General features: G+C 50.9%; 1 protein-coding gene and 1 long non-coding RNA gene across 27 annotated transcripts in view; both read left to right on the forward strand.

The window, feature by feature from the left end:
* The window catches only part of MYO18A (myosin XVIIIA), a 96,765-nt gene extending 86,731 nt beyond the window's left edge, over nt 1–10,034 (forward strand). For 18 of the 26 annotated variants that reach the window (XM_041725050.1, XM_041725049.1, XM_041725057.1 and 15 more), the window contains 3 exons: nt 2,111–2,233; nt 3,553–4,817; nt 9,301–9,435. In XM_041725050.1, the coding sequence (XP_041580984.1) occupies nt 2,111–2,233; nt 3,553–4,813 (1,384 nt within the window). In that variant the 3' untranslated portion in view covers nt 4,814–4,817; nt 9,301–9,435. Of the gene's footprint in view, nt 1–2,110; nt 2,234–3,552; nt 4,818–9,300 lie in introns of all 26 variants that reach the window. The other 8 variants (XM_041725066.1, XM_041725067.1, XM_041725068.1 and 5 more) reach the window with 2 other exon arrangements.
* A 322-nt stretch (nt 10,035–10,356) lies between these two features.
* LOC121473089 lies at nt 10,357–22,531 on the forward strand. Its single transcript, XR_005983097.1, has 2 exons — nt 10,357–17,849; nt 21,466–22,531. It is a non-coding gene; the product is annotated as an uncharacterized LOC121473089 (long non-coding RNA).
* Nucleotides 22,532–23,043: the final 512 nt, after the last annotated feature.

A 23,043-nucleotide genomic window follows, 5' to 3' on the forward strand; every position in this document is an offset into this window, starting at 1 on the left:
AAATTTCAACTGCCCCCTGAGCCTGCCTGCCCCTGGAGTTTGTTTACGGGCCTGATTATTTAAGGAAAAGAACCTAAACATCATCTATAGGCTTGAAACTAAAAGGAAGGCGAGGGCAGGGAGGCCAGCTTCTCAACCCATTCGCTGCCCTGAATGTAAGGAGGAAAATTCGTATTCTGGGTACGCTACTATGTGTCCCCTGTGCGTTCTAGCCCTGCCATCCTTGGGCTGTAGAGAGCTCCGAGGGCTGATAAAATGCACATTTAAGATCATATTCTAGACCACTGCAAGGCAAGGGCATGTGCGCACATGCATGTGTGCACACACACATGCGCGTGCACTCACACAGGTGTGCTGGGGCATGTGGTCCTCACCACAGTCCTGCTGATGCCAGAGGTGGCCGTGGCTCCATCCTCAGCAGCTGGGTTTCAGGTCCAAGTTATTGAGCGAGCGAGCGCGTAAGTGTGCTAAGGTGGGCAGAAAAATAATGTTTCGATTTACTTAGAGATACAGTTGTTATTGCCATAACCTTAATGAAAGCAGTAAACAGTGCAGTATTAAGGGAGATTTATACAGAAACACTTTTAACATGTAGACATAGATTTTGTGATGCATACAGCACCTCCTTTCTAAAGGCAATCAATATGGTTATGAACGGTGGTGATAAATTACAGGCTCTGAAGCTAGAGAAGGAGGTTTTTTGCACAAGTGTATAAATCAGGTGGTATTGGCGTTCCATGGGGCCTGTGTACCATAGTAAATCTGCCAGGCTTGGACAGGCACAGGGCTTGCATTAGTGGTTTTGGACTGTCTGCTAAAATCCTGTTTACCCCGGGCATCAGCTAGCCTTGTCTTTGTTCTAATTCTGTATTTGAAGGAAACCCATAAAATATGGGCTTTGTTCCCTTCCCAACAGGTCATGCTCCCTACAGTCCTCAGTACAGTGTCTGGTGGTTTCCTCTGTGTGTGTGTGCGCATGTGTGTACACACACACACACATGCATGCATGCACACACACGCACATGCCTGTGCAGCTATTTATTCAAGAACATAATTCAGGAATGGGGCTGCTCCTGTTGACACAGATGAAAGGAGATTTGTATCAAGGAGAAATCCTAGCATGTCCATAGCAGAGGAATGTGGGAGCAGACATTTTGCAGAATTCTAAAAGCATTCTCATTCAGAAGCCCTCTCTAAGCCCTCACTGCTTTGTAAAGGAGTCACCATGACTCCAGCCTCAGAATCTGACTTCTTTGGGCTTTTCTGCAAGTAGAGAGGGCTCAGGCTGGCTTGGCCAGACCAGATGTGCAACTGGGAGCAAGAGCTGGCAGCTGCCTGAGGGAGGGAAGAGGAGACTTGGAGAGATGGAGCCATCCTGTTGTCTGGGACTTTCCGGGCTCAAGTGGATCTCCAGGGCCCAGTTTGAATCCCAGAGTTGTTGCCACTACCTCAGGAAGTGCTGATGCGCCATCCTCATCCTCCTCTGTTTCTTAGGGGCCAGGGAAGTATCAGGGTGGATCTGGGATCTGGTCTGTCATGCTCAGGTTAGCGCCATCATTGGCTGATGAGCCTCCAGTCCAAGCTGACCTGAAGGCATAACGATGCCCTTTTCCAACCTGTGGCTGGCAGTCTAGCTCTCGCAGCAAAGGTGTGGGAAATGGCCACTGCTGTGGCCCCATTTCTGGGAGTGGGCAGACGAGATGGAGTCAACCTCAGGGTGTAACTGTAGGGCCTAGGACTCCTCTTTTTAACCGACGGCCATTTAGCCATAACTCATCAATGGATGGTTTCCCTGTCGTCCTCATTGGTTCTGTTTGACCGAACAGCCAGCCTGTCCCAGGAAATAGAATAGGAGGCACCTCCATGTTCCTCAGGGTCCTGGGGGTGGCTATTGTACAGTGTGGCCTGCTGAGTGGGGCCGGGTCCTTGTGAACTGTGTGCCCCATCTAACCTCTCTTGTTCTCCCTGACTCACTGATGTGCATGCCACCCCGCATCCTACCCCCACACCCACCCAAGACAAACCTGCCATCACTTCTGCGTTCCCTGCTGGGCAGTGGGTGATCTCTTCCTCCCCTGCCTTGCCTACCTTTCTGCTCCTCATCCCACAGCGAGGGGGACTCAGATGTGGACTCAGAGCTGGAGGACCGCGTCGACGGAGTCAAGTCATGGTTGTCAAAAAACAAGGGGCCTTCCAAGGCAGCTTCCGATGATGGCAGCTTGAAGAGTTCCAGGTGAGCATGTGGCCTTGAGCTGGGAAGAAAAGCCACCTCATGCACCAGGAATAATGGAGTAGGGCCTTGATCCCAAAAAGACCAGGCTTCATGCTCCCAGCATCTGTTGCCTGACATGTGGAATGAGCACAGGAGGCTCAGCGTCTTCTTAGGGTCTGTGGCACCCTTGTTCTTCCCAGGAAATGTTTTCCTACCAGGCTTGGGGCTTTGGTTTACTGTAGGTTTGAATTCATCCCTGCTTATGCATCAACAAATGTTGGTTGAACCACTTGCAAGTTTGAGCACTGGAATCAAGGCTGGAATGGGGCATAAGGAGACTCTGGATCCCACAACCCTGGACAGGGCTGGCTTGGGCCGGTTCTGGACCTCTGAAATCTTAAGGGGAATAGCACCAGAAAAAGCACTGGTTCCCCCTGACTCCCTTGACACAGCTACATTCCTCTTTCTCTGCCCATTCTCTCCTTCCTCTGATCTTTTCACCATGTCCCCTCACCCTCCCCGCAACCCCATGCTTTCTGCTTGCACCCATCCACTGGAGGAACTCATTCCCCTCTTGTCCAGCCAAGTCAGTCTTCCCATCATGCAGACCCTACCCCTGAAATCCAGCTCCACATTCCCCATCCTGCACTTCCCCAGCCAGCATGGCAGCAGGGAGGGAGATCCTCTGTCCTCTGCTCCAGTGCCTCCTGCTGGCTCCCCAGCCTCCCAGCTTCTCCCCAACTCAGAGCCATCCTGATTCCCCCCACCCCATCCCTGCTTCCCCACCCCCTCCCAGAGGCTGCTGGCAGGCTGGATGAACAAAGTAATCCCCCTCCTCCTCCAGCTCCCCTGAGGCCCCTTCCCAAGTCCAGCCCCCACACCATAAGCACCCAGCCACCCCCTCTAATTGGCTTAATTTATTCAGCCAAACAACGTTTTGTTACCGCAGATAATGCCGCCTTCCCCGCCCCACTGCCGTTCACCATGGCATGGCACAAGGCTCCAGGTAGTTGACAATGAAATAAATTGAACTAAACGTTTTAGAGGGGGAAAAGTGATGAAATAGAACAATGGTCTAATTTACATGACATTCTCCATGAAGCTATTTTCACTGACGCAAATTATTTTGCTTCATTTCCTCCAATGCTCTCACTGCCACTTTGCCAGGGTGCTGCCGGGTGCTCCCTTTGCCTCCTGTCTCCTCCCTCCCCCTGTGTCTTTATTCTCTGGGTTTAATGCTGGCTCCTCTCTTTCTCTTTCTCTCTCCCTCTCTCATTCTGTCTGTGCTGCCTCTAACCCACTACTGGTTCTCTCTTCCTGGCCTCACCTCCCTCCCCTAGGACGGCCCTCAACACCTCTGGGAAAGAGGGCAAGGGGGTGGAGGAGAGGCCAGCCTCAGCACTGAGCTCCCTGAGCTACCGGAAACGGCTCACCCTGAAGGACTCCATCGGGGGCACCGGGGACGAGGACTCGCTCTTCACCACCCTGAGCGAGCGGGCGGCCTCCCCCGAGAGGCCCCCCCGGAAGACCTGCCCGGGGCCCAGGGATGAGCTGGATGAACGCGGCTCCACCTTCTCCGAGGCCCCCAGCCGCCGCACTGGCCGGGGGCTGGAGAAGAGGTGGGGCTCAGACTTTGACCGGGCCTCCACGGTCTCTGCCCCCACCAGCCGGGCCTCTTCGGCCACCCGGCGTGGCTCCCGGGGCTCTGGTGAGGACGGGGCCCGCTCCTCCATGAGCTTCTCGCTCTCGGGCTCCCCCAGTTCCCGGCGCAGCACCTCCCGGCTCGATACCCTGTCCGTGTCCAGGACCCTCAGCCCTTCCTTGAGCCGGGCCTCAGGCCTAGGCCGGGACAGCCCTGATTCCCACCTGTCCCTGGGCCAGAGTTGCCTGGATGCGTGGGATGACACGGCCAGCGTGGCCTTGAGCGAGGCCCACTCCCAGTACAGCCACCCGTCACTGGCCCGCAGTCTGTCGGTGCCTCCGCGGCCCCGCATCTCAGCCTCTGTCACCGATGAGCCTCTAGGCTCTGGCATCCGCCCTGCTAGCCGTCGCTCCTACCTGGACCCAGACCTGGAGGCCGCCATCAACGAAGTCTTGAGCTACAAACCCGCCCCGTTCCAGAGGAGCAGCCTGGAGCCCGACTCTGAGGAGGACGACCGCAAGAGCATCCAAAGCGTCCGCAGCGTCCAGCTGGACCTCCCAGCGCAGGCCACCAGTATCCGCCGCTCGGCCTCTGCCGCTGACGTGTCCCGGGCCCAGGGCGGCCGCAAGGGCCGCAGCAGGAGGAGGAGCAGCTCCAGCTCCAGCTCCAGCTCCGAGGATTCCTCGGAGCACAAGCGGCGGAAGAAGGGGCGCTCTCGAAAGAGCAAGAAGAAGTCCAAATCGAGAAGAAAGAGAACAGAGACAGAGTCAGAGTCCTCATCAACATCCAGTGGCTCTACCATGTCAGGCCACAGCCGCTCAAGCGTGAAGAAGGGCCCAGCTGTGGAAGAGGAGGAGGCCGGGCAGGCACGCCGGCAATCTCGGAAGGAGGAGAAGAAGCGCAAGAAGGAGGTGGACAGCCTGATGATGCGGTACCTGTACCGACCCGAGAGCGACTAGTGCAGTAGGTGGCACCCGGCATGGAGTGCGGCATGGAGTGTCCCGCTTGGTGTGAACTAACTGATGTGCTCCCACCTCACCTCTCACCTCTTGGGCCTCTCCGTCCAACCCATCCAGATGAGCCAGCCTGGCCTCAGAGAGCTTTCTGGCTACCGTGGAGAGTGGGGCCAGGTAGTCCATCTGAGCTCCGAGCCCAGTCACCTGATGGTGCTTAGGATGATCGGTCACACTTATTAAGTCCCTAATAACAGGCCAGGGGCCCTCCTAGATATTTGCCACACTTTGTTCACCTAATCCTCATACTAACTCCATAACAAACGTCTGACTAGCTCCATCTTCTAGGAGAGAAAGCTGAGGCTCAGGGAGGCGAAGTCACTTGCCAAGGTCACATAGTTGGGAAGTGATGTTGCTGGGATCAGAATGGAGTCTATTCAACTTACCCTTGACTGCTCTTCTGTATGGCCCAAGGCAGAGCACATGGGTGAGATGTTTGCTGTGTGTGCCTGGCAGCACCAATATGGGAGCTTTTTATCCATGGCCCCAACAGGCTGGTCTTGGGAGAGGGCTCTAGCAGACCTCCTGGGTGTGAGTCGGTGCGTTAGTGGCTATCATCTATTATGAGGCCTTTGGCTCAGCTCTTCCCTGCCCTGCAAAACCACCTTCCTCCCTGGCACAGAGCTCAAGCCTCAGAGTGCAAGGCTAACAGGGCTGCAGCCCCCACAGTACCACACCCTCCATCAAACCCGGAGATGCCTGACTCCCTCCCCATCCCTCCCACCTGAAGCCCACACATGGGCGTCACCTAGTCTCAGCTCATCTTAAAAAGTTATAATGAATAGAAATTAGCAGCTGCTTGAGTGACAGCCCCCTCCTGGCTCTCCTGCCTCCCCCAGCCTTTTCTCTGTGGGAAGGGAGATCTAGCAGTTAGGCCCTTTATGCCCACACCCCCACCTCAGAAGAAAGGCAAAGACTGACTCACTGGAATCCCATTGTTGCCAGTTTCCCTGGTGGGTGGTGACACTTGGATCACCCTGGTTATGTGAAGCTGTTTTTGGCATGGTACCTCCCAGAGCAAGCTTGCTGCTTCCCAGGAGGTATGACCCCAGAGTGCAGCCCCCCACCTGGGGCATGGGCACTGCTTCCCAGGTGCATGAATTAACACACACCTGTTGCATGCCTTTGGGCCTCTAGTGCCCTGGAGCCTCTGAGCAAGTAACAGTGAGTTGGTGGAGTTCTACCGAAAGGGACCAGTTATGATCTAAGAAACGGACAAGTAGAAGTGAATGTCATCTGCACTCCTTGGAAATGGGTGAGGGGATGGTGGGGAGAGGGTAGAATTTAAACCTAGACCAGGCTCATGGCCATCTTGGATTCCTCAAACCCTGAGCTGCTCTGAAACCAAGTCTTTGGGCTCAGCACACCTCTGTTGCTTCCCCTGTGTGGCAGATGGTTGCAGGGTGCTCTGGGAAGAGCGGAAACATCTCAGTTGCACTAGGGAGCTGTTTTCAACCCCACAGTGAGAAAAGACAGGAGTCACAATATTGTGTCTACCACATCAGCCTTCCCCTCAGCAGCCCTGCCAAGTGCCCTGCTCCCCCAGTGCAGGAAGTGAGTTGATAGGCCAGGCCCTTCTGAGCACTGCACCCCTGCCTGAAGAGGGAGCCTCCGGCCTTGCCAGGCCCTCCCAAGCTACCCAGCAACTGGTGTATTTCAGACCCAGTGCTTTCAGCCCAACGTCAAAAACATGTGATGCCTGCTTCTTCCCCCAGCCACCTGCACAGTTCCTCTTGTCCACCAAGAAAACCGGAGTAGTCCCAAAACCCTACACACCACCACCAAGGAGGACTGGATTCACTGCAGGGAGAGTGGGCACTGAGCCAGAAGAAGCTAGCCGGCCAATACAGAGCCGGCAAGAGGAGGGCCAGGGAAGGGAGGACCTGGCCGGGCTCTGCACAAACTGGCTGTGGGTAGAGAAACTGCCAAGTGTGGGGCAGGGGCGGAGTGGTGGCTTAGCTTCCCATCTGGCAATGCAGGACCGGTGAGAATTCAGAAGGCGAACTCATCCATAGCAAAGGCAAGGGGAGGGGGCTGCCACCCTGGGCTCACCCAGCATGAATTAGCTTATACACCAAATTGTTTGTGACAGCAATGTGCAGGAAACGGCTGGCTTGTGGGGAGGAAAGCTTTTTGAACAATTTGGTTAAAATGTTCAAATTGCCAGCCCTGACTCTTGCCCTGGGGAGGAGGCTAGCTGCCTGCTGTTGGCTCTTCAGCTGTGGCACTGTGAATCCACCAAGGAGCCTGGCTGAAGCATACCCAGTGAGGAGCAAGGTATTTTGTAGCTCCCTGGAGCTCCAGAGAGGAGCATGGAGTTGGCCCCCTCTCCAGCCACCTCTGTTATTTGTCCCACATCTGGGGCAGTGCTAGAACCTGGCTATCATCTATCCAGGTATCTGCTTGGCAGGCACAGGAATATGGGAGTGGGGGCTGCTGCCCCACTCAGGAGAAGCATGAGAATGGAAAAGATCTCAGACCAGCCCTACCCTGCGGTGCCCTGTTTACATCTGGATCGCAGCCCTGGCATCCACCTTGCCCCCCTGTCTGCCCCCAAAATAACCCTACTGTTTTTCCACAAAGTCCTCTTGCCCAACAGCAGAACTTTGCACTTGGGTGCCCAGAAACTCTGTCCAAAAATTGAAAATAAAACCAGGCTCCCACTAATTTAGAATTCAAACAACCCAAAAGCTAAAATAACCCCAATTTTTTTCTATGTTGCACAGTCATCATTGAGCTTTATAATTTTGTCCCTGAGATACCCTAGAGTCCTTAAGTGCCTTTGGCCCATCAAAGTAAGACTCATTTATGTTCAGTCTAGTTGGTATTAAATGTGTTTTGTGCTATTCTGATTCCTTTAAAAATGGTAATTCATTCATGAGAAATATGATAACTATTAACCAGACTGCCCCATTCCTGAACCATTCTGCATAATTGAACATGTATTCTATCAGGCTCTTCCTTCTCCCCAGGGAGACAGAGAGAGAAAGAGAGAGAGAGAGAGAGACCTATCTTTACAAACCCCCTGGGCTCTCACCCAGGTCAGCGAGGAGCATTCAGATTTGTTCATTTTTTCTCTTCAGGTCACCTAATCTAGCAGCAGGGTGGAGTCAGCAAAAGGCCTTGAGGTTTAAGAGTCCAAGTTCAAGTTTACTTACTGACTGTGTGACCTTGAGTGAGATGTTTCCTCTCTTTGAACCAACTTCCCGCTGACATTTCATAGAGTTGTCCTGAAGAGTAAGACACATATCCAGAGTGCCTGGGACAGTCTCACACACAGGAAGTACTCAATAGCCAAACCCTTTCTTCAGACACAGTTGGAAAAGCTAAGAATGTGATTCTTTCTTGCAGAACCCTGTTTCCTCTTCTTTTGGTTTGAGGATAGAAGAACTTCGAAGGGGCCAGTAAACAAGGTCCCCGCTCAGATTCTTTAAGCAGAGTTGTGAGCAGAAGAGTTACCAAACTCCTGTTTATCCTGGCAGAAGCTCTCTAGGATCTGGAAGCAGAGTGGTGTCCTCGGGAGCGGAGTGGGCAGGGATTCTGAGTGCAGGGCACTGGTAGGGGTGGAGCGCCTCTGAGCTGCATTTTATTCAAGAGTGCTGAAATTATGGTGCACTTGAACCTGCAAAGGCAGCAGAGGTGGGAGGGGCAGGGGCAGGCAGCCCTGAGGCTTTGGGAAAGAAAGAAAAAAGAGAGTGGAGCAAGAGGTTTCCATCCTTGCTCAATGCCATGAGCCTGCTTTTTCCAGGGATAATGCTTCTTCACCTCCTGGTGAGGGGAAGTTGGAGGCTCCCAGCGACCTGATGAAAACTCTCCAGGGTTGGGTTATGGTGCCAAGGAAGGGATGCCTGTGCTACTCCAAAACAGAGGTCTTGCCAGTCCCTACAACCTGAGCCTCCATTCCTTGTGATGAGTGGATGATGCCATGGTCAAGGGCAGAAAGTCTCAGAGACCTCAGGAAAACTTGAGGGGAAAGGGTTCAGGTCTGGGAGTATCCAGTAGGGAAGGAATTCTGTTTAGGGATAAATTTACCTTAGGCAGGCTGGTGCCCTGTAATCTACGAGACCTGTCAGCATGGTCCATGGACCACCTGCATCAGAATCTTCTGGGGAGGAATTGAAAAAGCAGAATTCCTCAGTCCCACACAGAAGCCAGCAAATCAGAATTTCTCTGGGGAAGAACACAGGAGTCTGTAGCCAGTTCTTACGCATACCCTATAGCACTGCTTTCTTGGGAGTTTCAAAAGTTTTCAGAATCAAGACAATATGCTCCTTTCTCTCACTACTCTGAGTGTGAGGGATTGAATTTGCTTTTCAATTTGTGGCTTTTGGAAAATGCTGTGACAGGGCCTTGGGAGCCTCCCCAGATCCAAAGGCTTTGGTGCTGAAGGTAAAGATCATCTTTCCAGTGACCTTGTGCCTCTCTCCCTGCAGCCCTACCAGCTACTGGAAGTCCCTTGCCCCTGACCGGTCAGATGATGAGCACGACCCTCTGGACAACACCTCCAGGCTGCGATACTCCCATAACTATCTGAGTGACAGCGACACAGAGGCCAAACCAACAGAGACCAACGCATAGCCCAGGGGAGTGGTCTGTACCCCTTGCACCCAATGGCTACTGCAGCCACGGCGCCTCTCCCAGGAAACGGCGGGGCACAGGTCTCCCCCACCTGACTGCTGATCTGCATGGGAAACACCCAGCCCCGTTGGGTCAGGGGGCTTTCCAAGCTGTGGGTGTCTGATGTCTCCACATGGAAGAGGTGGGGGGGGGGGGGGAGGAGAGGAGTTTTCGAAAAGAGAACTTTTTGCTCCTTCTGCCTCCAGAATGCCACACTCTTGGCTTCTACCTTGGGCCACTGTGGGCAGTGGCAGGTGGCTTGGCACTGCATGGAGCCAGCAAGCTGACCTCCATCTCAGCCCCCTGCTCAGGGACAATGGACAGATGGCCTGATGGGACACTCTAGGTTGCTGGGTCCATGGGGAAGAGTCAGGGGATGGGGCAGGAACAGCAATTCTCTACCCCCCCCCCCCCCTGGGTTGAGGGCTTTCTCTTCTCAGTGCCTGCTGTCTTTTTCCTTTTAATTTAAATAGCCAACCTCTCCATCACAGCTGCATCCCTGAAAGAGTGGGAGGGGGCTGTGGTAGCAGCTGGGGTTTGCGGGAATGACTAGGGGAATCTCATCTCCATCTTCACTCCTCAGAGAGCAGTCCTTTCTCTGTGCAGCTGGAGAGACCAGTAAATGGAGCTGGGTCCAGATTCTTAAGTCAGCACGAGGTGGGGCTCTCAGGTGTTTCTGGATTTGGGTTGAGCATGCCTACACAGACAGGGGTGCATATGTACTATCCAGCAGTTCCAGCCCCCACCCCCCATCGTCTCATCAGTGTGTTACGTGCAATGATTTATTTAAGACTAAACCTATTCCACCTATACCGATTCAGGGCTTATCCAAGCATTGCCTCCCTGCCATTCTGTCCAAGTTTCCTGCACCATAGGCCCAACTTGAGAGGGAAGGCCTTGAGTTGAGGGCTTGTGATCAGAAAAACTGACGATGGGGGTTTGGGTCAGTACTGGTGTGTATTAGACACCAGTCCTCACATGTGTCCTGAGCCCAAGTCATTTTTCTTCTTCCAGTTGCCCTGCCCCCACACGCTCACTCTAGACATGACAACATGAGGCCCAAAAGTCCCAGCCCCCACCCTACAGGTCATCCCACCAACCACCAGGCTTGGGGGCCCAAGGGCAGTGCCTGGTGCCTCTCCCATCTGCTGTCCCCCCTTCTCTCCTGCAATTGGTTTGTACTCATTGGGCTGTGCTCTCTCTTCCCTGTTTACCTGATGTATGGAAATAAATGCCCTTTCCCTCCCGGCTCTGCCAATTTTCCCTCCTGTTCCTTCAGGCTCAGGTTAAGTCCTGGGTGCTCACTGGAGAGCAGAATCAGGATTCTGCTGGGGACTTGGGGAAGTGCCTGGGTCTCTAGCCTACTCCCACACCAGACCAGTGCCACTCAGCTTTGGCAGGTCATTTGGGGCAGGCAAAGGTAGAAGGATGAAAAGGTTGATCAAGGAGGACAAACCCCTCCTTTTATTTTAAGAGCCTGTGGATTGTAATCAGAGCCATCCACACCACATCCTACCCTGGCCTCCACTCAGAAATGTGGACGTCCCTCTGGTTATTAAATCAGAGATCCTGTCTTTTTTTTTTTTTTTTTTTTTTGGATGCAAGTCCTTACTAGGCAAAAATTTTAGATTTATTTTTAATCATTCCAACTATGATTTTTTGCTCAAAACATGGCAGAACTCTCCTTGGCCTCCAACCCCATTGGCCATAGGGCAACTCGAGTAGGCTGGGAGTTCTGGCTTCTCTGCCCTGCTCAGTCCCTGCCTTCATGCCTCAGTCCACCCTTGCTCTGCTCACTGACAGCTAAGAGGCAGCTCTTGCAGAAAGGCAAAAACAAATGACTCCCTCTCCTCCTCCTCCTTCTCCTCCTTCTCCTCTACCTTCTGTAATGTGACCAGATATAATCCCTGCACTCATAAAGTTTCTTTTACAGCTGGTCAGTCAGGCTCCCCTGGTTTGTACAGATAGTCAGGAAAGGGTATCAGACAGCACTAATGCCAAGGCTCTGGTGATGTCAGCCACCCAGAAAGGATCAAGAAAGGGAAGGAGGGAGGAAAGTCCCCCAGAATGAGTGGGAGAGGAGTGTCAAATGGATCCATCTTGAATGAAAGAGACTTCCCCCTCCACTGCCCCAGTTGAATAGAGAAGGTAGTAAAAGTAACTTTTTTTTTTTTTTTTTTTACTGCTGGCTCCTCGCATTCATCTTTTACTTGTCCTCTCAAGTTAGATGGGTGTGTTTTCTGTTTCTTGCAGGAACTAGTATGACAAAGTACCTCCCACCTTCAGACAAGATCCCAATTCTGTTGACCCACACTGACTCAGGCCTCTAGCTAACTGGAAAGTCCATCATCATTATCTAGTAGTCTAGGGGCAGAAGGCTTATTATTATTATTCAAGTCAGAGAATTTATATTACTAATTTATTCATTCACTTGACAAATATTTCATAACTGCCTGCTATGACCTAGGCACTGTTCTAAGTACTGGGGACCAATGAGTTTCCTTCTTTTATAAAGCAGATATTCTAGTGGAGATGCTGACATACAAAATAGGTAGGTACTGCACCTACTAATATAATATGTGCAGGCTTTGGGTGAGTAGAGAGGAGTAAATCATAGTGTTTGTCATCTAGGGGTTTGTGGACATGGGCAGACCCATGTGGAAATAATTACATGAGAAAACAGAAGGAGAAAAAAGTTGCTTTGGGCATATTATGGGGAGAGTGGGGTGTGGGGTTCAGGTGGAGGAGGATGGGAAGGCTTCTAAAAGGAGCTGGTATTTTGAACTGGGGCTTAAAGAAAGGATAGCACTTCCACAGGGCTACTGGAAAAAAAGAAGAGCTTAAGCAAAGGACCTGAGGCAGGAAAAGACGGTAGGGATCTCCACACGCAGGGATCTTCTAAGGAAGCCGGACTTAGCCTCACATGACCAACACTTCAGGTTGCCACAAAGCCCCTCGGCCAGGGTGCTAGGCTCCAGGCTGGGAAGGAGGCAATGCCCTCAGCACCAACTCCCCAGGGGAGTCCAGGGGCCTACAGGGCTGTCAAAGCCCAACTTTATTTGTGTGCGCCTTCAGAGCCCTCCCCTGTACACTGTACACTCATGGCAGCTTTGGTCACTAAGATGTAAATGATTCTCAAAAAATAGGCAGCAAATCTGCCCCTGTGCCAGGCTCAAAGCTGCCTTGATAGTGTCTCCTCTGTCATCTCAGACCCTCAGGACTGCTCTAACTCCTGGGTGAAAGGTGCAGGTGAGGACCAAAGGCTCATGGTGGTGCAGGCTATGCCCAGAGACAAGAGCGGCCCACAGGGACTCCTGAACTCCCTCCTTTGTCCTGTGTCCTCTTGGCAGATTATCCCAGCTGTGCCCCCTCATGCCCCACCCCCATGCCTGGTGGCACAGACACTTAGCGATTTGCTCCTTAATTGTCCCCCGGCTAGGCTGCGCAGATGCAGCTCTTTAATCTCTCCTGATAAATGAATCGCGCAGCTCCTTTAATCATATGTTCATATCCAAGCCAATTTGAATCAATTTGGCAGTGAGCGTGTAGCAAGAGATGCCATGACTGCTGTTTTCCCCTCAGGGTCCCCGAGCCTACGCTTCTGCTGTCCTCATCCTCAGCAAAGAGCCCAGGAGGCCCATTGGAGAAGGATCTCCTACCTGAATGGTGGGAACTTTTCAAAGTGAATCATGAATCCCTGTCCTCCGATTGCTGGGCTCTGTGGGACTAGAGGAAAATGGGTTCCCAAAGGCCTCCCACGGGGGCGGGGGGGGGGGGGGGGGCGAGTCCACAGCCTCCCTTGGCCCCTGAACAAAGGGCCCATTGTCATCCCTCAGAGAAACGACTGCCTGAAATCTGACCATAATCCTCCCGCTCCCCTTTCATTTCCTCTGAGCTGGTTCTCAGGGAAGCTGGAACTCATCCCCACCTTCTACATAGCAACACATTCCAGACCAACCTATGGTAATTTGTCCTTGCCTGCTGCTGCTACTGGCTGCCTCCCCAACTCCTTTCATCCTTCCCCAGGAAGTAGTCCATTCTAAATCCCCCAGCCTGCTGGGCCACCCAGGACCTGCTTGATAATGCACCAAGTTTTGCTGCATTTGGAGCTGCTGCTTTTTCACTTGCAGAAGTCGTGGCCACGTGCCGTGGTAAAAACAAAATACAAAAGTGGCCAAAACCTGCTTACAGGAGCGCTCCTGACGCTAGCACTGAGACCTTGGAGAAGGGGCTTAATCTCTCGGGTTCAGTGTCCTCAACTGTAAAACAAGGTGGTCGTGCTGGCAAGAACCTCCTGGCTCCTAAATTCGGGGGAGCCCCTCCCTGCTGCCTGCAGACCCTCCCCCCTCCACCCCTTCATCCCCCTCGGTAACGAGCCAGAGGAAGCGGGAGCGGAGGGCGGCAGGCGCTGGGGGAGGCGGTCCTCTCCCAGGGCGAGTCTGTCTGTCTGGGGTTGGTCCTGTCCAGCGGCTCGGCTGCTCCTCCGCCTTCTCTCCGCGCCCTCTGGGTTTTCCCCGGGGGCTCGGCCAGTCCGGGCAGGCGCCCTCCCATCCGCCCGGAGCCCTGTATTAACATGTTCATATAGTATTTGCCCTCCTTGGGCCTGCAGAGCACCTACCCTCCCGCCCCCGCCTGAAGGGTCTTCCCGCAGCTCCGCGAAGCCGGGAAGCCACTGCCATCGCTCGGAAGGTTCCTAAGCGGTTGACTGGACCGAGCCCATCAGCCTTGCCCTTCGAGGATTCCCTCTGCGTGAGGACCGGTCTCCGTCAGCCACTCGACCTTACTGTTTCCTGCCTTTTTGAGGGCTCTTGGAGGTCCTTGGCAGAAGCTCCCAATGAGGGGTACCTTTTCCCACCTGTCGCCTGTCAGTAGTGACCCCGGGGATGGGGAGGAAGATGAAATCAACAATAGTTCCCATTTGCTGAACACCTACTATGTTCCCATTTGCTGAGCATTTACTATGTCCTCTAACCTTTATCACAACCATGCAGTGTCCTCTCCCTGAGGCTCCAAGAGGTGATGTGTATCCTAAAAGGATCCTCAGCTTGGTTCTAGCAAAGGGCCAAGCATCTCCCAGCTGCTCTGGCCTTGTCAGGGGATAAAGGGAGTTGAAAGAGTGCCAAGAATCACTGTCACGATCCTCCTCTCTGATGGCTGTGTGCATGGTATTCACCAAAGCTTGGCCTAAGTAAGGAAACGCTTCTTGGCATTTTGGGGGGAAATGTCAACCTTACATTTGTGTTGCTCCTTACAATTTTCAGAACATCCTCCATACATTATCACATTTGTGCTTCATGCATATGGTGCCAACACTATGAGTAACAGCTCCACATGGCCCGGAATGCATACATTAAGCTATATTCACCTCAGTCTAATTTCATTACAGTATAACGGAAAAATCCAGACCCCGTTCTCTGGGATTTGATCTGGGAGGAGTGATTTCCAGAGCAATAGTCATTTTGGAGTTAACAAGGAGGCTAGATTGTTTAGAAGGAATTTCACAGAGAAATTGAGTCTTTTGTAGTATAAACCCTAGTGATGGGTCATATACATGAGGGAGATTCCAAAAAAGGATGTGTGCTTTGCAATTGAAGTCAGTGACATAAATCTCCCAGTGGAATACTTAAATGTGCAGATAGAATTTGTTTTAGATATCAAAAGTCAGCTATGACAGTTTAAAAAAAAAAACACCAAAAAACTCAAAAAGGATATTAAGGTTCAACACCATCCAGGCAAATTATATTTGAGGTGGATTAAGAGTCAAAGAGTTTCCACATTTTAATAAATTTTTATATGTTTTGCACCATATCTATGATCTGACTAGATTAGGAAAAGAAGCAAATGGATTTTGGGAAAAGAGGACACTAGGGATTTGAAAGCAGAGAATCTAAAAAGGAGGTTTTGGAGGTTTTTTGAGGTGGGTTTTTTTTTTTTTCTTTCTTTTTTAAAACACATTCTGGTATAAGAAGATGTAGCCAATAGCCTTGGAAACATTATATCTTTGAAAGACAGGTCAATGACTGGTAATCAGGCAAATACAAGATTGTATGCAGTGAAATAGGCCTCAGGGCTCATATTTAGTCCTGGGGACTGGCAGCTTGGTACCTTTGCTTGGAGAGCTGCTTCTGGCCCCCACAGGAGTACTATCCTTGGGAGAGCAAGGAAGAGTTACCCTAGAGAGTTGCACTGCCCTGAAGTTTCTGCACTAGAAGCATGGAACTCGTGGCCTGCCTTTGAGAGTCCTAGAGCTCATCTGTGGAGGCTGTTCTTTCCAGTGCACCACATACTGAGCCAACAGAGCAAAATTTAATAGTAGAAAAGGGGCTTCTGCTCCCAGGAACTGGCAAAATAAGCCTGGAGAACCAACTAGAAAGGGAGGCACTCTTATAGCTCTGTGAATGGGTTCTTACCAGAATGTGTACACACAACAAAAGTGCACGTGAAAACACAGATAAATAGATAAGTGTTAGAAAAAGGGACCTTAAAAATTAGAAATAGGTTTATTTGAGGATGTGGGTTATAGATGAAGTATCTCTGCTTATAAAGTTTGCAGACGGCTTTTTTAAAGTCAGTACAGATGTATGTCTGTGCCAAACACCAAAGAAGGGCCCAAATTGTCATATTAGTGTGATTTTAAAGAGTAGCTTCTTTCCTGGCATTTCGTAGATAGAAATAGTAGTGCAGTGTGGGGGGGGGGGGGGAGAACCAATGTGGCAAAGCTGCTTAAACTGCTTAGATCCCTTGCTGGGCGGGGGGAGCTGTTTTTAAAGCAGCAGGCATCTCTTGGCACGGCTCAGAGTAGAAGCTGGAAGAGGAGCAGATTGGAGGGTGGAACCTGAACGGGGTATTTAAGGGAGAGGAACGCGGGGGAGCATCTAGACGGGCCCTCCGTGCAGCCTGGAGCCCTGCAGGTGACAAGTTTAGGCAAAGAAACTCTTGTACTCTTGTTGAGGGACTGGTGGAGTGGGGTAAGGAGAAGCCGAGAATCAAAAGGTCATTTAGGATATTTGTGTCATGGTTATTATGTACTTCTTTTCTTTCTTTCTTTTTTTAAAGATCTCTGTGGGTAGACACGGTTTAATGGCCAGACTTTGTGCCTGGCTGATGGGTTTGTGCTTCTCATACCTGACTCCATCCAAGTAGGTTTAGCCCCTTAAGGAAAAACTATTTTTGCTGTTTCAAAGAGTCAAGCTAGTAAGTCTCTGAGAAAATGAGAAGGTGTAGGTATGAGAAGGGGACGCCTGGGGGTTCAGGCTTGGCAGAAGGTCCGGAGTAAGTCCCCTGGGGCTGGGGGTGGGCTTCATCTCCCTCCTCGCCCCCACTCCTTGCTCCCCAGTAGAAATCAGCTACAAATCTCAGCTTGTTGGGAACAGATGGCCTTGGCTGACGAATAAGCCACCGCAGGCTGCTCCACCTGTTCTCGGGCTGGAATAATCAGCTAGAGACAAACATCGGCGCTGAAATAACTCATGGCAGCGGGTGATGCGAAAGCACAGATTCCAAAAATCTCTTAAATAGACCCCCTCCAAGTCTCTCCTCTTCCCAGCCCTAGAGGCCATCAGGGAAAGGTAATGGAGCGGAGAAGACAGATCGAACCCCAAACTGAGCCTGATGCCGAACTGGTGGTGCCGCGGGGTGGGGAAGGGGATGGGGATGGAGGCCTGGGGTGGGGGCTGGGCTGGTTCTGCGTGGGAGGGGCGCAGGTCGGGTGGGGGCCTCATTTCACCTGCTCCGGGCAGGAAGTTATTGCGCAGGAGCACGTGGAAAACAATGGGAATGGTCGGTCCAGGTCAGGGACAAATGTGAGGAGATCCCACCAGTCACGGAAAGTTGAAAACTGAAAAAATGGGATTCATTCGAATTGTTCATTAAAGGAGTGATATGCAAATGAGACCAAGCTCCAGCGAATCTCTCAGCAGTCAGACAGCTCTGCCAGCAGCCGCTGGGAGTGGGTGCCTGGGTGCCCCTACTTCTTTGGGTTTGTGTTGCCTCCCCTCACCTCCTTGATGAAGTCAGCTAGGCTAATGTTCCCTGGCAGAGGCAGATGAGCATTTGGGGGGAGGGGTGACAGCTCAGGCAAGCAGTGGTGACAGCAGTTGGGAAAGGGGGGAGTGCCATCTGAGATGGGGGTCCAGCTCCAGTGGAGTCAGTCAGGAGAGGGCGGGATTGAGAGACTGGGACTAGGCTGACTTCTTGCTCTGGGTGCCTCAGGCAGGCGGCTCCCCTTGGTCCAGCAACCAACCCCAACCTCCTGCACCTTGGGGCACGGACATGGGGACTCTGAGTCTCCAGACTGGCTGGCTGAGGGAAGAAGCCTGAGAGCCCTTGGACACCCCACACCTCTAACTGCATCTCTAACTGCCAGGTACCATGTTCCCCAAGTGGTTTCTGTGGCTCTGCCTGCAGTCAGGACCCGTATCTATCATTTAGGGTCCCACAAACCTCTTCTTCCTGAAGCCAGCTGTACTCACAGAGGTGCCATGGCAGCCCCTTTCCTGTGGAGTGCCAGGCTCTGTAGTTCTCACCCTGTTGCATATTAGAAACACTCAAGGATGGAGCACCTGGGTGACTGAGTCAGTTAAGCCTCAGACTTAATTTCTGCTCAGATGGGTGATCTCAGGGTGAAGAGATCCAGTCCCATGCTGGGCTATGTGCTGGGTGTGGAGCCTGCTTAGGATTCTCTCTCTCCCTCTCCCTCTGCCCCCCTCCTCTCTCTCTCTCTCTCATTCTCTCGAAAGAAAGAAAGAACTGACTTAAGGAGCCCCCCTTTATTATGTTTTGTATACAAGAAGTAAAAAGAATCATTAATGAACATCTTTGTCCATCAAGCAGCTTCAACAATTATCAACACTGAGCAAATCTTGCTTCATCTACCCCCCTCCCCACCCACTTTCCCATCCCCTTCAGTGGATTATTTTGAAGTAGATCCCAGATACGATATTACTTTGTTAAGAAATACTTTAGTGTCTATCCCTCAAAGAAAAGAAAATGACTCTAGGGGCACCTGGGTAGCTCAGTCAGTTGGGCAGCCAACTCTTGATTTCAGTTCAGGTCATGATCTCAGGGTCCTGGGATTAGGCCTCACATCAGGCTCTGTGCTCAGCAGAGTCTGCTTGAGTATTTTCCCTCTCTCCCTCTGCCTCTTCCCTGGCTCGCACTTTCTCTCTCCCTCTTTCTCTCTCTCTCTCAAATAAATCTTAAAAAAAAAAAAAAGAAAATGACTCTTTAAAAAATGTCATGATACTCTTATCATACCTAAAAAAAATCATCAATAACTTCTTAATACCAAATATCCAGTCAATGTTTAGATTTCTCTGATTTTATTTCACATATTAATAATTTAATAGACTACATATGTATATACATATTTTTATTATATATACACATATATGTAATTTTAAAAGTTTGTCCAAATTAGGATCTAAACAACACTGAGGAGCTTTTTTAAAAAAATACTATGCTTAAGGGCCTTCTTACTCAGAGATTCCAATTTAATTGGTCTTGGGTGGGTCCCAAGCATCATATTTTTTAAAGCTTCCTGGGTAGTTTTAATGTGCAGTCAGGGTTGAGAAATGCTCTACCTTTCCCCCTACTGGTTTCCTGCCAACTCCTCCTCATCTAGGCTTTTAATACTTCTCCCTGACTCTAGCCAGTAGACCGGGCAGCTCCCAGAGCAGTTGGCACTATCATGCCTACCCAGACGCGTTGAGGGCTGCCCAGCTTCTCCAACCTTCTCCTTCAGAGGGGCTTAAACTCTCTGTGGGCACAAGCCTTCCTTTTCCCTACAAATTCACATACCACGTGTGCCCGTGTCTATCTCGTTCTCCCTTAATATGCTTGTGTCTGTTCTTACCTTGCAAGCATAGGAGACTTTTTTTTTTTTTTTTTTCATGAAAATAGCAAAATTCCTGCCTAGGAAAAAAGTGAGAACTTCCCTGGGGGCTGTACTCATTTGGCTGCTCAAGTGGCTCAATGCTGCAATGGGCTGAGCCAGGGGCCTGTCAGGGGATTGGCAGCAGATGTAAGGAAAACCAGAGATTGAATGGGACTTGAACCCAGCACATCTCGGGAAATCTAAGAAACTTTTCTTTCAAAAAAAAAAAACAAAAAACAAAAAACAAAAAAAAAACTTTTCTTTCCTGAAGATGTTGGCCCCAGGAGCCTTTTAGAGAATGCTGCCCAGATCCCTAGCTCACAGCCATCTGCTGCCTTCCTGAGGCTGGGGCTTCTGTTCTTCCCCTATGCCTCTATTTCGCCTGCCTTTTGGACTCATTCCTCCCTCCTGTGTCCCCCACTCCATGCCTCACTGAATGTTGGTGAAACAAATCTAGTCTAAAATAATGAGCAATCAACTACCCTGATGCTTGGGGCAGGCTGGGCAGGGGCTGGGGGGGAAGGGGTAGGGAGCTGAATCATTTATAAGGCTTAATAAAGATGCAGATGAGCATGCTGACTAGAAGCCCCAGAGCTGGGCTTATTCATTATTCAAAGTTATGTAAATGCCACTGGGTCTTGCACGTTAGAATCCTGCCCCCTTGCCTCTGATGCTTCTCCCAGCCTGACAGATCCAGCTCACCTTGTGCCTCCCCTTTCCCCACCCCCAGATGCTTCCATTTGCCCTGCCATAGGCCCCAGTCCAGAAACCCATTTCAGACCCTACCTCAACGATAATAAAAAATCCTAGATCTGGGATGCCTGGGTGGCTCAGCGGTTGAGTGTCTGTGTTTGGCTCAGGGTGTGATCCCTGGGTTCCAGGATCAAGTCCTGCATTGGGCTCCCTGTGAGGAGCCTGCTTCTCCCTCTGCCTATGTCTCTGCCTCTCTCTATATATATCTCTCATGAAAAAATAAAATATATTTTTTTAAAAATCCTAGATCTCCTCTCTCACCAGAAGTCTTCCAGGAGCTTATGAAAGAAAGGCCCTGGCCTTCAGGAAAGTCTATATAGGCCCAAATAGATGGACTTCTGGCTGTTACAGATTTCCAAGGAAAGGATACCATAAGAGTGTTTATGTGCATGTTTTAATATCTCACAAATCTACTTAGTGGGATAGATTTCCTGAGGTCTAACCTAAATCCTTCTTGTTGCCCCGAATCCCACCACTGAAATAAAATATCCAATAAGCAAATTCTCTTTCGTCACCTGAGAAGTAAAACTCAAGTATCGTCACCCCTGCTTACTGTCTCCACACTAATTCAACTTTGTTCACTCCTTTTACCTTTTTAGACAGTTGAACCTCCTCTTCCAAGTCATACTCACACTCCTGAAGCTTTTCGGCCTGTCCTGGGGTGCCAGACTCCCATGAGGGCTGAACCCGTACCAACATCACATCACCACCTCTTGCCTGCGTCCTAAGGACTGACTCATGCTCCACAACCTCCTGGGTGCCAGGACTCGTGTCCCTTCCTCTGACTCTCCACTCCCTGAGCCAATCTTTCCCTCCCTTTCCTTCCCACCTCATCCCTCTCTAGCTTTTCAGTTTGGTGAGGCTGAGAGAATAAGAATTGGGTCAGAGTCTCAATGGCATCGATTGCCTCTGCTTTCCCTTCTTTTCTGGACTGGCTTTCTTCCCTCCCCCCCACCCCAGCCTATTTTTAGCCTGCCTCTGTTTTCCTTAGTCTGGTTGGCATCAGCACTGGCCTCTTTCTCTTGCTGCCCTTATCTCTCCCCTGCAGCCTATACAGACCCCTGCTGCCCTTCCAGAGGTCTCTCATTGCCTGCCCTGCTGACTGTGATTTTCCCTCATCTTGAAGATAGGTAGAGTCTGTCCTAAAGGGGATGTCTGGCTTTGCTCAAGCACAAGGGAAGCGGGGAGACAATGTTGATAGGTCTGTTTCAGCAAATCCTTCAGTGTTTCTAGAACCCTTAAGTTGTCTCCCCTCCACTACCCACGCCACCCCAACCCTGGCCTTCTACAATGGTGTTTCCTCTCCTCTGTGCCCAGAGACTCCTCATGGCCTACACCCCCTCTTCTCTTCTAGGACCCCAGCCCAGCCCAAGAAGAGGTGCTCTGGGGCATTCCGGAGCAGTTTCCTTTGGCTTTGGGGGTGAGCAGCAGCCCTGGAGGTCTTCAACTGCCTTCTTGGCCTGCACATTACCAGTCTCTTCTTCAATTCCTTTTTTTCTCTGCTCCTCCCTGACCTCATCCTCCCCCCAACGCCCCTTCCTACTCGCACTTGCCCCCGCCCCTGCTGCCCTCCCCCTTGGTTTCTAGGACACACGAGTTCAGGCAGAGCTTGTCAGCATCCCCCACTTGTCCTTTCTCAGCCTCTTCTAGACATTGGTCCCCTCCTTTACTGTCACCAGCAAGCTGAATAAGACTGGATATTTTGGAAGGGGAGCTGCAGCTGGCTGGGGGAGGAGGGCAGTACTGGGAGAAGCAGAGGCAGAGGGAACTACGGGCAGGCAGCCGTTGAATGAGAGGGAGAGGTTCCCAGTGCCCTTTCTCCCCAACTTTGCCAGCTTGGGAGATGGCAGGATCCTACACTGATCTCTGTCTCGGTACCCCATTTTTTTTCTCTCTCAGAAATAACACAATATCTCGCTTTACAGTTTACCACATCCTCCCACACATTTCCTGGTATCTGCATGGTGCACTCCTTCTCTGGGCTGTTCAGATGCCACTTCCCTCTGAGTGGGGGTGGGGTGGGGGGGTAGGAGTGGGGGGGGTGCTGTATCACAACCGTGGCAGAGGGCAGCCCTTCCCCCTGTATTCTCTGTCCTCCCTGCCCTGCTCTTTTTCTCCGTGCACTTGTCTCCTTCCAAGCCAGGATATAATTTACTTATACATATTTCTTATATGTCTTCTCTCTGAACTGGGTGAACACCCCAAAAGCAGAGATTTTCATCTGTTTTGTGTCCAGGTACACCCACAAAGCCTAGCACAGTCCCAGGCACATGGCAGAATTTCGATCAATCTTTGTGTATTTGATGAATGATCTCATTTGATCCTTGCACGCTCTTGTAAATTTGGTCGGTATTACTATCCCCACTCTTTTTATTGCGGTAAAATATAAAATATACATAACATAAAATGTACCATTCTAATAATTTTTAAGTGTAACAATTCCATGGCAGTACGTACCTTATTTATTTATTTATTTATTTATTTATTTATTTATTTATTTAGGAGGGGGTAGGGGACAGAGGGCAAGGGAAAGAGAGTCTTAAGCAGACTCCCCACTGAACATGGAGCCAGAAACTAAGCTGGATCTCACAACCCTGAGATCATGACCTGAGCCGAAATCAAGAGTTGGAAGCTTAACTACACCACCCAGGCATCCCTAAGTACATTCTCTTAAACCATGTTTGTGTTTGTGATGTGGTTAAACCATGGTGTTGTGAAACCATCACCACCATCCATCCACAGAATTTTTTTATCTTCTCAAACGGAGACCCTGTGTCCATGAAAGACTAACACCCTCTTCCCCCTACCTCCCCAGCCCCTGGAAGCAACCATTCCATTTCTGGTCCCTGTGAATCTGACTGCTCTCAGTACCTCATGTGAGTGGAATCCTCCAGTGTTTGTCCTTTTGTGTCAAGCTTATTTCACTTAGCAT

Source organism: Vulpes lagopus, chromosome 12 (genome assembly GCF_018345385.1).
Source record: "Vulpes lagopus strain Blue_001 chromosome 12, ASM1834538v1, whole genome shotgun sequence".
In the NCBI taxonomy this organism is placed as follows: domain Eukaryota; kingdom Metazoa; phylum Chordata; class Mammalia; order Carnivora; family Canidae; genus Vulpes; species Vulpes lagopus.